Source organism: Balaenoptera physalus, assembly GCF_965194825.1.
Source record: "Balaenoptera physalus genome assembly, chromosome: 16".
Classification (NCBI taxonomy): domain Eukaryota; kingdom Metazoa; phylum Chordata; class Mammalia; order Artiodactyla; family Balaenopteridae; genus Balaenoptera; species Balaenoptera physalus.
Window position 1 is genome coordinate 23556784 of NC_138898.1, and position 12889 is coordinate 23569672.

Here is a 12889-nt window from a genome sequence, read left to right on the forward strand (position 1 = left end):
CAGATTTCTTGTTGGTACTTGGGGGTTCCAAGGAGGAGGAACCTTCCCTCCTCCTGATCCCAACAAGTACAAGGACTTGAAAATAAGAAATATAAAACTGACTTCTCAGACGGAACTTGAAAACCAAGAGTAAAGGATCAAAGTTAAATGACATTGGCCAGTGACCTCCTGAGCAAGAAAAACTCCATAGTGACCAGTTTCAATACAACAGTAAGTCTTATTAAAAAAAAAAAAGAAAAAGAAAAAGAAGTCCACAGACTAGAGAGAGACAGGAACTGCTCAGCTAAAGAGCACAAGAGTAAAGGGAGGGGGGACTTCCCCGGTGGTGCAGTGGTTAAGACTCCACGCTCCCAATGCAGGGGGCCCAGGTTTGATCCCTGATCAGGGAACTAGATCCCACATGCCGCAACTAAAGATCCCACACGCAGCAATGAAGATCCCAAAGACCTGGCATGCATGCATAAATAAATCCTTTTTTAAAAAAAAAAGTAAATGGAGAAAAGACTCAAAGTTAATGCCGTAAGAGCCCATCTGGGTGAGTCTAAGGCAGTCAAGGCAGGCTGGGTTGATTCCAAGAGAAAATGTCAGTCAGTCTGTCCTTGGCAAGATGATTCTACAATTGCTGAGAGGCCCCTCTTAAAGCTACTGGAACTACCTCAGATCCGGTTCGGGCTCACCCAAGACGTCCCCCAACACCATGGTGACCCAGCAGGCACGCAGAGGGAGAAAGAGCATCAGTCAGTGTGCAGACTGGAAGAGTCTAGGCCACTCATAGTCTCTGAACTTGGTTAACAGGAGTGTTTGGAGCCCCGAAGGTGGAAGTCTTCTCTCTAGCAGGAACGAAGAAGACCAGACCCAGAACTGTGGGAGCCAACAGCACCTCCTCTGGACCCCAGCATCCAGTAAGCCAGCCTTCTCTCCACACCAGGTGCTGGACCATCACCCCAAGTTTCTCTTTTAAGGAAGCTCAACAGCTTCTCAACAGTATCATGATTCCAAGCAAGGCAGAAGGTTATAAAGGTAAAGTTTCATTTCAAATACACTCCCCCAGACCATCTAGACAGAGGCCAATGCTTACTACGGTAACATTTAAAAAAAAAAAATCTTTCTAATGCTAAAAGATTCAGTATTTTCATGGTCATTAAATATCTTTCATCTTTTAGTTTTATAAGACTGTTCACACAACTACATAAGTTATTAAATAATGGTTAATACTGAAACAATGACATTTTTTAAAGTCAATATAATAGCTTATCAGACTTTTTAAAAAGGAATATTGTATCCAAATTCCTATAAAAGCTCAGTTTCTCTTGATGGTATTTAGATGAAATGAAGATAGTAGAAATACAATGGGATTCTGATGAATCTTAATTAAATACAATGCAAACTCTGTTTACCTGAATAAAATCTTTAAACTTTATAATTGATTTTCATGCTTCCAGTACCTCTCGGGGCCTGGAATATCAGAACAAGAACAGAGTATGTGGCCCCAGATGAGCAGGACACAAGAGTCCTCTGGAAGGCCAGAGAAGGGAGCCCAGGCTTATCATCCTTGCCACACTGACCACTCAGTGAACTCAGGGCCGGAGCAGCCCAAGCTGGGCGGCAGGGGTAAGTCAGTGATTAAGAAGTAGGTAGGCTCTTGGGACTTCCCTGGTGGTCCAGTTAAAGAATCTGCCTTCCAATGCAGGGGATGTGGGTTTGCTCCCTGGTCGGGGAACTAAGATCCCACATGCCTCGGGGCAACTAAGCCCGCGCGCGCCTCAACTAGAGAGCCCACGTGCCACAAACTACAGAGCCCACGCGCTCTGGAGCCCATGTGCCACAGCTACAGAGAGAGAAGCCTGCGTGCCGCAACAAAAGATCCCGCGTGCCACAACTAAGACCCAAAGCAGCCAAAAATAAAATGGAAGGGAGGGAGGGAGGAAGGAAGAAGGAAAGAAAGCTCTGACTTCTCCCCTAGGGGCAGGTTCCTTTGGCAACAACAGAACCTTTGCCCTGTTTCCATGGTGCTAAGCCTCTTCTCAGGGACCCAGAGCCAATTCTACCGCCACTGTCTGAAACTCTACAATTTTCAGTCTGGCATTCGATCCTCTTTCAGCTTTCTAATAGCAGGGTTTTTCACAGACCTGGCATCAGCTACAGTTCTGAGGAGCCCAAGGAAACCTTTCAGGAGTGAAAGAGAGATAGAAACACTCCACCTTCCAGAAATGCCCTCACAATGGACCCTGGACTGGCCTCCCATTCCCGGTTCCACAGGTTTGCCTCCGGGGCAGGAAAGAAAGCATGAGGGCGTGTTAGGCTTTCGTCCTCGCTGTCCTCCAACAGGGCCAACCCTTTCCCAGTCGAGCCAGTCCTCGTATCATCCACCCTCAGTCACCGCCCCCGTAGCAGAAAACATCACTCTCTTCAAGGCTCCCCTTCAGTCCCAGGAGCTCCAGGAAGCCTTCCTGTTATCACTTCCCCTCACAGCAGCTCTCCTCCCCTGGCCTGGCCTCAGCCACACCTTGTGATCCTCGCTTACATAACACATGGCATTTTTCTTCTGAGTTATTTCATCCCCAATTACAGTAATAACAGCCTGGCTGTACTCAGAATCCTCAAACAGAACATTTATTTCTTAATCAGTCTCCTTTCTAAGGATGAAAACAAATAATTAGGAAATAAGAGAATAAGACAACAAATAATCAAGAAGGAAGTTTGTCTTCAAAAAGCAAACTGACAACATCCTGGGGATCAAGAGTTCAGTCCTCCAAGCCCATTTGTTACCACTAACATCTGGGACAAATACCCAGGGGCCACGTAAATGACTTAGTCAAGTTCTTAAATCTCTACTGATAAAGAGGAGAAGGCTTCACATTAGATTTTAAGAAAGGCTGAAATAAAAAGTGTTTTCAGATCAATCCTCAGACATCCTAAAAGCTCAAATACGTCAAAGTTTCAATTCCCCACAGAACTGGCTTAGTAAAGATCTGCTCAGATCACACATTACCCGCAGGCAGAGTCCAGCTGCTCTTCTGCACGCTCTCCTTGGCAGAAGGGACTGGGAAAGTGAGGCAGGACCCCTGACATCGCACAAACCTTAGAAGTGCCCGATCAATACTAAAAGTAAGGCTCTGCCATCTTGAGGGGAGAATGAAGGTGGTGAGAGTGACAGAGAGGAGGCAGGAACACAGCTGTGCCTGGAGAGCCCACAGTGCCTGCCAAGGGCAAGGAGCCAAGGAGGGAGCCCTACCGTCCAGCTCCTTCTCAATGGAGTCCATCCTATGCGTGACTTCATCCTGAAGAGACTCCACGTGCGTCAGCAGGTTAAACTGCCACTGGTGCTGGGAGCTCAGCAGCCCCTCTCCGCCTCTGTCCAGCAGCTTCCGAGCGGGGGCTTCCTCAGGTAGGACCTTTTTGGAGACATATTCCCTCACCTGGGGATGCAACAACATTGAAGTTACTGCATGGAGACAGCTCCCAGCCCCTTTTCCAACCAGCCAGTGTCCACAACCATTTGAAAACCCAGTTGCAGTTTGAATATCCCAACTCTCTACCTCCCTGCCCCCTTCCTCCCCTCTTGGGCACTGGGCAGAAGCGTGCCTGCTGTACCAATAACAACCACCTCAGGGCAGCACAGACCTCCGGCTCAGAGGATCCCACAGCTGCTTCCCAAAGAATGGCCCAATGCCCTAGGCCTGAAGTAGGCCTCACAGAAGGGCTTCCAGAAACCTGAGATCAGAATACAGCAGGGCGAGTGTAGACAAGGGTTAGTATGTGGATGCCAGACAAACTAGCTTTAAGTCCTAGCTCCATATCTTGCTGAACGCATGTATCTGGATGAGTTACTTCACCTCTCTGGGCCTCTGTTCCCTCATGGGAAAGAAGGAAGTAGTAAATCCTACTTTAAAGGTACATGAGGATGAAATAGGATAATGTTTATAAAACACAGTGCCGGCCTATGGTCAGCCTGCTACCAATGAAAGAGATTTTTAACCCCAGCTGCCTTGTTTAGGCCCAGTATTTCCTGATTTTTTCATGATGTGCCAGACACCTCTAGGCAATTTGCCTAGTCTGCATGATCACAAACCTTTTCTGGGGTTTGTGACCGCAACCTTTCATTCACTCATTTGAAATGAAACAGGTTCTAGTTAACATTTATTTAGGGGTGACTATGTGCAAAGCCATGTTCTGAGAGCTTTTCACAGATATGCTGCACAGTAACTGAGAGGGCGCTGCCACTGGCTCCACTCGACAGGGGGTAAGGAGACACGTCTGAGGAGGTGAAGTGACCTGCTCAGAATCACACAGTGATATAAAGTGGCTGAGCCCAGACTTGAAACTGGGTCTGTCTCCAAAGACTATGTCCTCACCAGCCTCACCCAGCACTGTTTAGACCCTGGCAAGGATACAGGCTGAACGAGGTATAATGCCCACCCTTGAGGGGCTTCTAACCTAGGATGCTCCCCCTCGGCAAGATGCAGCAATGGACTTATGCTGGTGATACCATCCCACACAATGAAGTCTGTGAAGGTAAGTATGACAAGGGTGGAGAAGCTCTCAAATCACACAAATCCTCACTGACAACTGAGGATAGGGCAGAATGAGACCAGTGAACACTGGCAAGAGAACACAGGGGGCTCCAGAAGAGAATGACTTGAATAACAAGAAACTGAGAGTATCTCTTGGGAAAACTGATGAAACCAGCAAATATTTTGACAAAATGGACTGTTCCTATGTCAGGGCTGCAAAGTGAAAAGTAAAGCCAGCATAGAATTGTACTGAAAACCTTATGCCTAACAAAACACCTGACTCATTCTTTGCTTGTGCGAAGGATTAGCACCCACGGGCAACTATAAATTGCATTGAAGAAAAAAACTCACTTTCCTAACTTACTTCCGTTTATCAAGTTCCAGTCAACCCTTTTCCCCTGCTACCTCCCACCTCTCCACACCCCGCCCCCGACTCTGCCACTTTGTGGACATTTCCTAGAACCAATGATCTTTGGGGTTTAAGTGGGCTCTCTTGACTTTGTACTCATTTTAACAGACCAAAATACATCTATGATAAGCAAATTTATATACAATTTTACAGTAAATACAACTCTATAATAAACATCTTCCACAGAACATTTAGCCCTAGGAGGAGAAGGTACAAACACTCAAACACCAAATTAAGAACCAGTACAAGCGAGCCCCATACCTTTGGGGAGCTGGGTTTGGGGTCACTGTCCCCTCTGCTCCTGTCTTGTTCTAGAGGCCAGCCCAGGCGCGGAGAGAGGGAATCGTCACCATTCTCGTGGAGGGGGTTGACTGCATCGTCAAGGGCAGAGCGCCGGGTCTCCACCACCAGCTTCTGTTCCACAGCGGGGTAGTAGGTGCGGGGCTTCTGGTAGCAGTGCTCGCTGGTGATATATGACTCCTCCACAGACCGGGGCAAGGGCAGGGGCAGAGGCTTCTCCACCGCCCCGTTCAAAGTTCTATAGCTTGGGGCTTCCTCCCTGCTCTTGGCTTCAGTGACATGGATGTGTTTGGAATGAGATCTCCCCTCCGCCAGATGCTGTTTCCAAGGCTGACACCACAGCTGCAGATCAGGATGCTCCCGGCTTCTGTTGGGAGGGCAAACACGGAGAGGGCTTTGGAGTACCTGGGACCACTGCAGGGGCTTTCCAACAGGGGCGAAGACCTCCCACCTGGGCCAACTGGTACAAGCCACCATTTGCCACACAAGAGGGAATGTAAATCAGCAGCCTCTGAGGAGACCACTTCCAGGCAAGCTCCTGCTGTATCACTCACAGTGAGTGGGACTGGACTTGGGAGTCAGAAGACCTGGCTGCATTTCAGCTCAGCCGCTGATTAGCAGTGCAGCTGAGCCATGTCACTCAGCCAGCCTCGTTCCCGTTTCCTCCTCTGCAAATCTGGCTAACCATCTACCTGTCTGCCAGCAACCACTGAGTTTGCTATAGATGAAGTGAATTAATTTGAATGGAAGTATAGTACTTTGTTGGCAGTAAAGTGCTCTTCAAATGTGACTAAAAATAACCTTAACTTATTAATAAACAGCCATGATAATCCTGGCATGCAATGGCACTCAATTACACAAATCCAGTGGTGACCTGGGAGGGAGGTGGTAACCAGAAGTCATCTAGGCATAGGCCATTAATAACAAAATCTTCTGTTCGCACCATTCCAAAGAGGAAAATCTGTTATTAAAGAACAAGGATTCTGCTCCCTTTTTGGGCCACAGACACTTCTGAGAATCTGAAAGCTCTTGCTACATATATACGTGTACATAAAACTCTGTGTATGACTTCAGAGTTTCCCACAATCATTCACCGTCTGAAGTTTGACCCAACAGAAAGTCTTTAATTTACTGGATCATAATCAATTGTAAAAAAGGAAAAACAGAAAATACCAGAATGCACCATTCTAAGTAAGAGTAGGTGTTTTGTGAAATTTTAGTTTCAGTTTTGTACATGTGAGTGATATAAGATGTATTTCTTACCGTGGGATATATATTTAAGTTTAAAAGCCACGACTCTAGATAAACTTCACCTTTTTAACTCTTGTTTACCATCCAGAACTTCCATTATAACCTTGGATCATTAAATGAAATGAAGAAAGAAAGGAAAGGAGAAAAGGACGGAGGAAGAAAAACTGGGCTTCCCGAGTAAGGCCCACCAGCTACCAGCAGTTCCTAGCTGGCAGGGGTGTTTGCAAGCAAGTGGGAGGACGGACAGGTACTACTCACATTTGGTTCACAGATGTGCAGAAATGTGTGGGAGCCTTTCCAGCTGTCACAATGACTACTGACTGTCACATATGTGACCTCAGCATTCAGTTCACTGAATTCAGAGATGCTAAATATCCTGTAATGCTCGGTACAATTCCACACATACAGAGAATTATCTCATGGTAAAATTGTAAACATTACCTTCACCAGTCCCAACTGAGAAACCCTGAAACCAGATCAGCAGGAACTCACCAGCAACTCCCCCATATAGATACCCCCCCAGCCCCACACACACTTTCCTGAAGCCTTCCTGCAGAAATGGAATAGGCCATAAATAGGACAGCATGGAATGATCTTACAGAACCTAAAATTCTGTTCGCAAGGGGCTACAACTATCTTTTCTCGGCTCTCCCACCCCAGCAATCCCCAATACCACTCCAGTCCACTGGGGAAGGAGAGGAAACCACCAGCACCGAGGCAGCCTGGGTCCCTGGCCACCTCCAACAGGGTATTCACAGCCTGTACCAGGAACCTAGGACCCCAGACATGCCTCTGACATCACAACTGCATCAGAGGAAATGGGAGTCCTTGTTCACTTTCAGGTCTACTGTAGCCTGAAATCTGTTAACTTGGAGCATAGAGGCCACAGTACGGACCTGTTCTTGCACGAAAATCACGAAAGTCTTTGCTTCCTCCCTCCTACAATTTTCATCCTCCCAGCTAAGATCTGAAGCCCCAGCTACTACACAAGGATGACCCTGTCATGATAAGCCTTGTCAATCATGAAGAAGGTATGCACAGCCATGCATGTTACTTTCGAAATGACAGCATTTGAAGTTATTCCCAGTTTTACTGTTTGCTTTTGAAAATGAATCCACCAGGTCACTTAGGAACAAAATTTCTGAGAATGAAGACCCAGAGCCTGTGATAGCAGAGACTATCCAGGTGTACAGAGACACACTGGGACCACCTCCCTGTCTCCCAGGCTCTTTTCTCCACATATAACGAGTAACAAGATCTCCCTATACTCCCTCCTGAACTTCTTGGAGAAGTCAGATTTAATTCCAGTACAAAGTCACTGCTATAAAGATGAAGGATCTAGGGGCTTCCCTGGTGGAGTAGCGGTTGAGAATCCACCTGCCAATGCAGGGGACACGGGTTCGATCCCTGGTCCGGGAAGATCCCACATGCTGCGGAGCAACTAAGCCTGTGCACCACAACTACTGAGCCTGTGCTCTAGAGCCCGCGAGCCACAACTACTAAAGCCCGCGCGTCTAGAGCCCGTGCTCCGCAATGAGAAGCCACCGTAATGAGAAGCCCACGCACCGCAACGAAGAGTAGCCCCCGCTCGCCGCAACTAGAGAAAGCCCGTGCGCAGCAACAAAGACCCAATGCAGCCAAAAATAAATAAATAAAATAAATAAATTTATTAAAAAAAAATAAAGATGAAGGATCTAAATGGAGATTTAGAAGGAACAAGGTTCTGGAATATGGGACAGGGCTGGAGCACTGGTATTTCAGTGAGAAGAAAGAGAACACCATCTGACTGAATCCTCAAATGAAAAGAAACATAGCAACATTTACAATCAGGAGCATCATCTGAGGTTTGCCCTCACCTTCCACCTGTCTCAGTCAATTTCTGGCATCTCGTTAAGAAGAAATTCACTTGGCTTATACGGAAGAAAATTTTCTGATTTTATAAAATGTGAGGGAATACCCAGTCTAAGACATCCAAAACAGGGTCACTTGATTCAGTTCACCTCAACAGATACCGTCACAGTAACGGTTTATTTCCCCAGTAACCATCCTTTCCTTCTCTTACACCCACCTCCACCCTCACTCCTGAGTTTGCTCAGGGCACACAGCCACCTGGCTACTAGCCTCCTGCAGTTAGGTGTGTCCGTGAAACCACTTGCTCCCCCTCCTGGGGGTCAGAGCAGAGTTGAGGTACAGATGCATCTGCTTGGACCACGCAGGTGAGATGAACCCTAATAGAATGCCAGAGCAATAAGACAGAAGGAACCCAAGTCCCCACGTCCATAGCTGGAATCTTGGAGAAAGGCCACCTACCTGGCCTGGACCCCTGCCTACCTCTGGACCATGCCTTATGTGCGAAAGAAAATTCCATTTTGTTTTAGCCTTTATTTTTTTGGTTTTGTTATAGCAGCTTGGCTTTTACCCAATCAACACATACCCTTGCTGAATGTGCCCTGCTCAACCACTCCTTGCCATGTCTGTACTTGAAGGCAGGCCTCTGTGCACCAGAATGCAAGAGAAAGCAGACCCCCATTCTGTCATCTCCGGGCTCTGACACTCTACTTCACCTGACACCAAGAGGCCTTGAGGACTAATTATAGCACAAAGGAAACCTTGTCGGGAACTGGCCTATCAAGTCTAACTCACTCGTGGCACTAGAGTTTGCATTGTTGATGACGTCATTAAAATGGCACCCTATGGGCAGGCTCATGGGAGAATTTGAGAAGTTATCCCTGCCACACACTGTGCAAACACCAAAAGAAAATTCCTGGAACCACTGAGGAGAGGCAGTTAGAAAGATTAGGACAAGTACTTGGTGGGAGCTGGACTTGAGTTCTAGTCCTGGCTCTGCCCCTGGAAACCACGGGAGAGGGGCTGCCCCACTCAAGGCCCAATTGCCCTATGTGGTAAAGTGGGAGCAGATTATAAAAGCCAACAGACCCCAATATGAGCCACATTTCTTTCTTTCAGAGCTTACGTGAACTTGGGTCATCTGACATGTAGGATACAACCACAGAAGGAAATTCACACTCAATTTGACTCCAAATCCTGGCCACTAAACAGAAGTCCAGCTCCAAAAGGCCTAAAACTTTTCTGTATAAGCAAAACATCAAGAGACATATTTATTGAGCAACCACTATGCTAGAGAGCGGGCCCACCAACAATGTCTCAACAGCTTTCAATTTTACTTTGTTTACCAATCAAGAATGTTTAGGATGGGAGTTCCCTGGTGGCCTAGTGGTTAGGATTCCAGGCTTTCATTGTCACAGTCTGCGGTCCAGGTTCAATCCCTGGTCGGGAAACTGAGATCCCTCAAGCCGCGAGGTGTGGCCAAAAAAAAAAAACAAACCAAAACACGATGTTTAGGATGAATGGATAAACAAAATGTGGTATTACATATAATAGAATATTATTTAGCCTTAAAAAGGAAGGAAATTCTGATACAACTTACAACATAGACAAACCTTAAGGACATTAGGCTAAGTGAAATGAGCCAGTCATAAAAAGACAAATACTGTAGAATCCCATTTATATGAAGTACCCAGAGCAGTCAAATTCAGAGAGACAGAAAGTAGAAGGGTGGCTGTCAGCGGCTGGGGGAGGGGAAATGGAGAGAAGTTGCTTAATGGGTACAGAGTTTGTTTTGCCCCACACAAGGAGTTCTGGAGATTGGCTGCAACAGAGTGAATGTACTTAACACTACTGAACTGTACACTTAAAAATGGTTAAGATAGCAAACTTTATTTTATGTATATCTTACCACAGTTTAAAAAACAAAACCCAAAAACTCAGAACAGGGACTTCCCTGGTCATCCAGTGGTTAAGAATCTGCCTTCCAAAGCAGGGGACGCGGGTTCAATCCCTGGTCTGGGAACTAAGATCCCACATGCTGCGGGGCAACTAAACCCATGCTCTGCAACTAGAGAAGCCCACAACAAAGACCCAGCGCAGCCAAAATAGAAAAAAACAACTCAGAATGGTACAAAAGACACAAAAAACAAACTATAAATACACCATTTCTTTTTCTTTTTTTTTTCTAAGGCATTTTATTTTATTTTATTTTTTGGCCACACCATGTGGCACGTGGGATCTTAGTTCCCTGACCAGGGATTGAACCTGCACCCTCTGCATTGGAAGTGTGGTGTCTTAACCACTGGACTGCCAGGGAAGTCCCCACACACCATATCTTGATTAAAGTAGTGTTTGTATATACATTTGCCAAAGCTCAATGAACATTTAAAATGGGTGAACTTAATTATATGTAAATTATACCTCAATAGAGTTAATTTTTTTTAAAAAGAATGTTTATCATGTAACTGAGAATTTTAAATGAAAGTCCCAAACTTATCCATCTTATCACTGATTTTGTGGCTTTCCAATTTCTCATATTTATCCTGCCCTCTCCCCACACCAAATCAGACTCATCTCCGAAGCTGCAGGTGCCACACTTACTGCAAGATGCTCATCTTGAGCTGCAGGCCATGCAGAACCTCGATCACTCTCTGCACATCGCCGAGAAGCTGGTGGGTGGCCACAATCTTCTTGGCATTCTGGTGGGAATAGTTCTCTTCTAAAAATGCCAGGCCATGCATATGTCCCCTGCTCAACCACTCCTTGTCATACCAGTACTTGAAGCCAGGCCTCTGACCTAAAGCAGTGACAATGAGAGAGTTAATCCTTGGTCTGAAGGAAACCCAGACCATTTCATCATCGCACAATTATCACACAAACTACTGGAAGGATGGACTGGTGTGTTCATTTTGTTCATTCATTCATCCAGTATACATTTACTTGGCACCTACTATATGCTGGGCTCTCCACTAGGTGTTGGGGATAAGGTAGTGAGAAAAGTATATAAATTTCCTGATCTCTGCAACTGGCCAGAGGTAGAGTGGGAACTTGGATATCTTGTTAAAGTTAAATCACATCATTCCCTCTGCCACTTAAAACCTTCGATGACTTCCTATCGTGCACAGAAGAAAACCCAAAGCCCTGACTGATCTAATGAGGCCGGCAGGACCGGGCTCCTTCCTGCCCTCCTTGCCCCACCCTTTCCGGAACACATTCAAGCTCTTTCTGGTCTTAGGGTCTCTGCTCTAGCACCCATAGCCCTGTCTGGAGCACTATTCCCCACGGCCTTTGCAGGACTGGCTCCTTACCACTTCCGCAGAGAGGCCGTTGGTTACCTCCCAAAGTACGAGAGCCTCTTCCGTGCCTCCTAGTCATTCCCGATCTGAGGGCTTTTGCCCCCTCAAAGCATTCATCCCTACCTAACATGTTCTTGTTTAGATGACTTATTTTGACATCTGTTTCTGGTCCAAACCCCACTAAAAGCCAGAAGAATAGGAATTGTTTTGTTCATGGTTATATCCTCAGTGTCTGGCAAAAGGCATCTTGAATGGATTTATCAAATGGAAAGAAGCCCCAAGTGCCCCTCCAACTGTCACATACCGCCTAACTAAATGAATGGTCAGGCCCCCCACTCCCTTCTCTGGACCTCCATTTCCCATCTGTAACAATGACAGATGAACCGAACAGCTTCAGCGGTTCTGTTCATTACAGGGATCCTAAGGAAGGACTGAAAACACAACCACACGTGACTTGGCACAGTGTTTCCTGCTGTAAAAGCCAAGGGAACAGCTTCCAATCAGACTGTTGTTCACCTCTCAATGGCTATAAAGACCCTAAAATAACCCAGGCAAACCCTATCAAGGTCCTGGCGCTATTTCTGGCTTTTCTAAGACACATGGTGGGGATACACCTCCACTCTGTTAACAACACCTTTAAGTAACCTTTAAAGAAGAGATCTGTTAGATTAAACTTCTGGCCCAAGACTGCAGAATCAAACATAGTCAATAAATGTGACAGTCACTGAGTGCTCAATTCAAGGAATCTATTCCCAGCCTTGGCAATTTAGTTATAAAAGTTCAGAAAGTGCATAGGGATTGATGAAGATGGTGTATATGATTTCTAAAAAGAGAAAAGTGGACAGAAAGAGTGAGAGACAATAAAGTAGACAAAAGAGATTTTTAAACGGTGCCCTAAAGGAGCCCTGGGGATTATGTGTGGTATCTCAGAGGCAGCTGCCACAGAGGTAGCCTGAGCAGCAGGATTCAAAGCAGCACTACCTGTTTTACAAGACAAAGGTCAGAGACACCAGTTGTCATCTCCTATCCAGCACTAACTGTCTGAGTGATCTTAAGCCAATCATGTCCCTTCTGGGCCTGTTGCTTGCCTGTTAAATGTCAAGGTTAAACTAAGTGGTCTCTGAGATCCTGCCCATCAATTATATTCCATGACTTATGGACTAATCTTCTGACCATATTCTTTCCTTGGGATAAAGGGAAAAACAGAGGCAGATTGCTCTCTGTCTATAGACTAATCTAGCACAGGAAGACACAGTGTCACAATAGAGGTT

The 12889-nt window shown here is 46.1% G+C and overlaps 1 protein-coding gene and 1 long non-coding RNA gene across 7 annotated transcripts in view; one reads left to right on the forward strand and one right to left on the reverse strand.

Annotated features, from left to right (window-relative positions):
- LOC309645400 overlaps positions 1-12889 on the forward strand; it is a 253464-nt gene that overhangs the window by 100313 nt on the left and 140262 nt on the right. The gene's annotated exons all lie outside the window — the stretch shown is intronic.
- Positions 1-12889, reverse strand: part of PHF20 (PHD finger protein 20) — a 136841-nt gene that overhangs the window by 3892 nt on the left and 120060 nt on the right. For all 6 annotated transcript variants that reach the window (XM_082430124.1, XM_082430125.1, XM_082430126.1 and 3 more), the window contains 3 exons: positions 10924-11119; positions 5185-5590; positions 3236-3419 (listed from right to left, as the gene is read on the reverse strand). In XM_082430124.1, coding sequence (XP_082286250.1) covers positions 3236-3419; positions 5185-5590; positions 10924-11119 — 786 coding nt within the window. The remainder of the gene's footprint in view (positions 1-3235; positions 3420-5184; positions 5591-10923; positions 11120-12889) is intronic.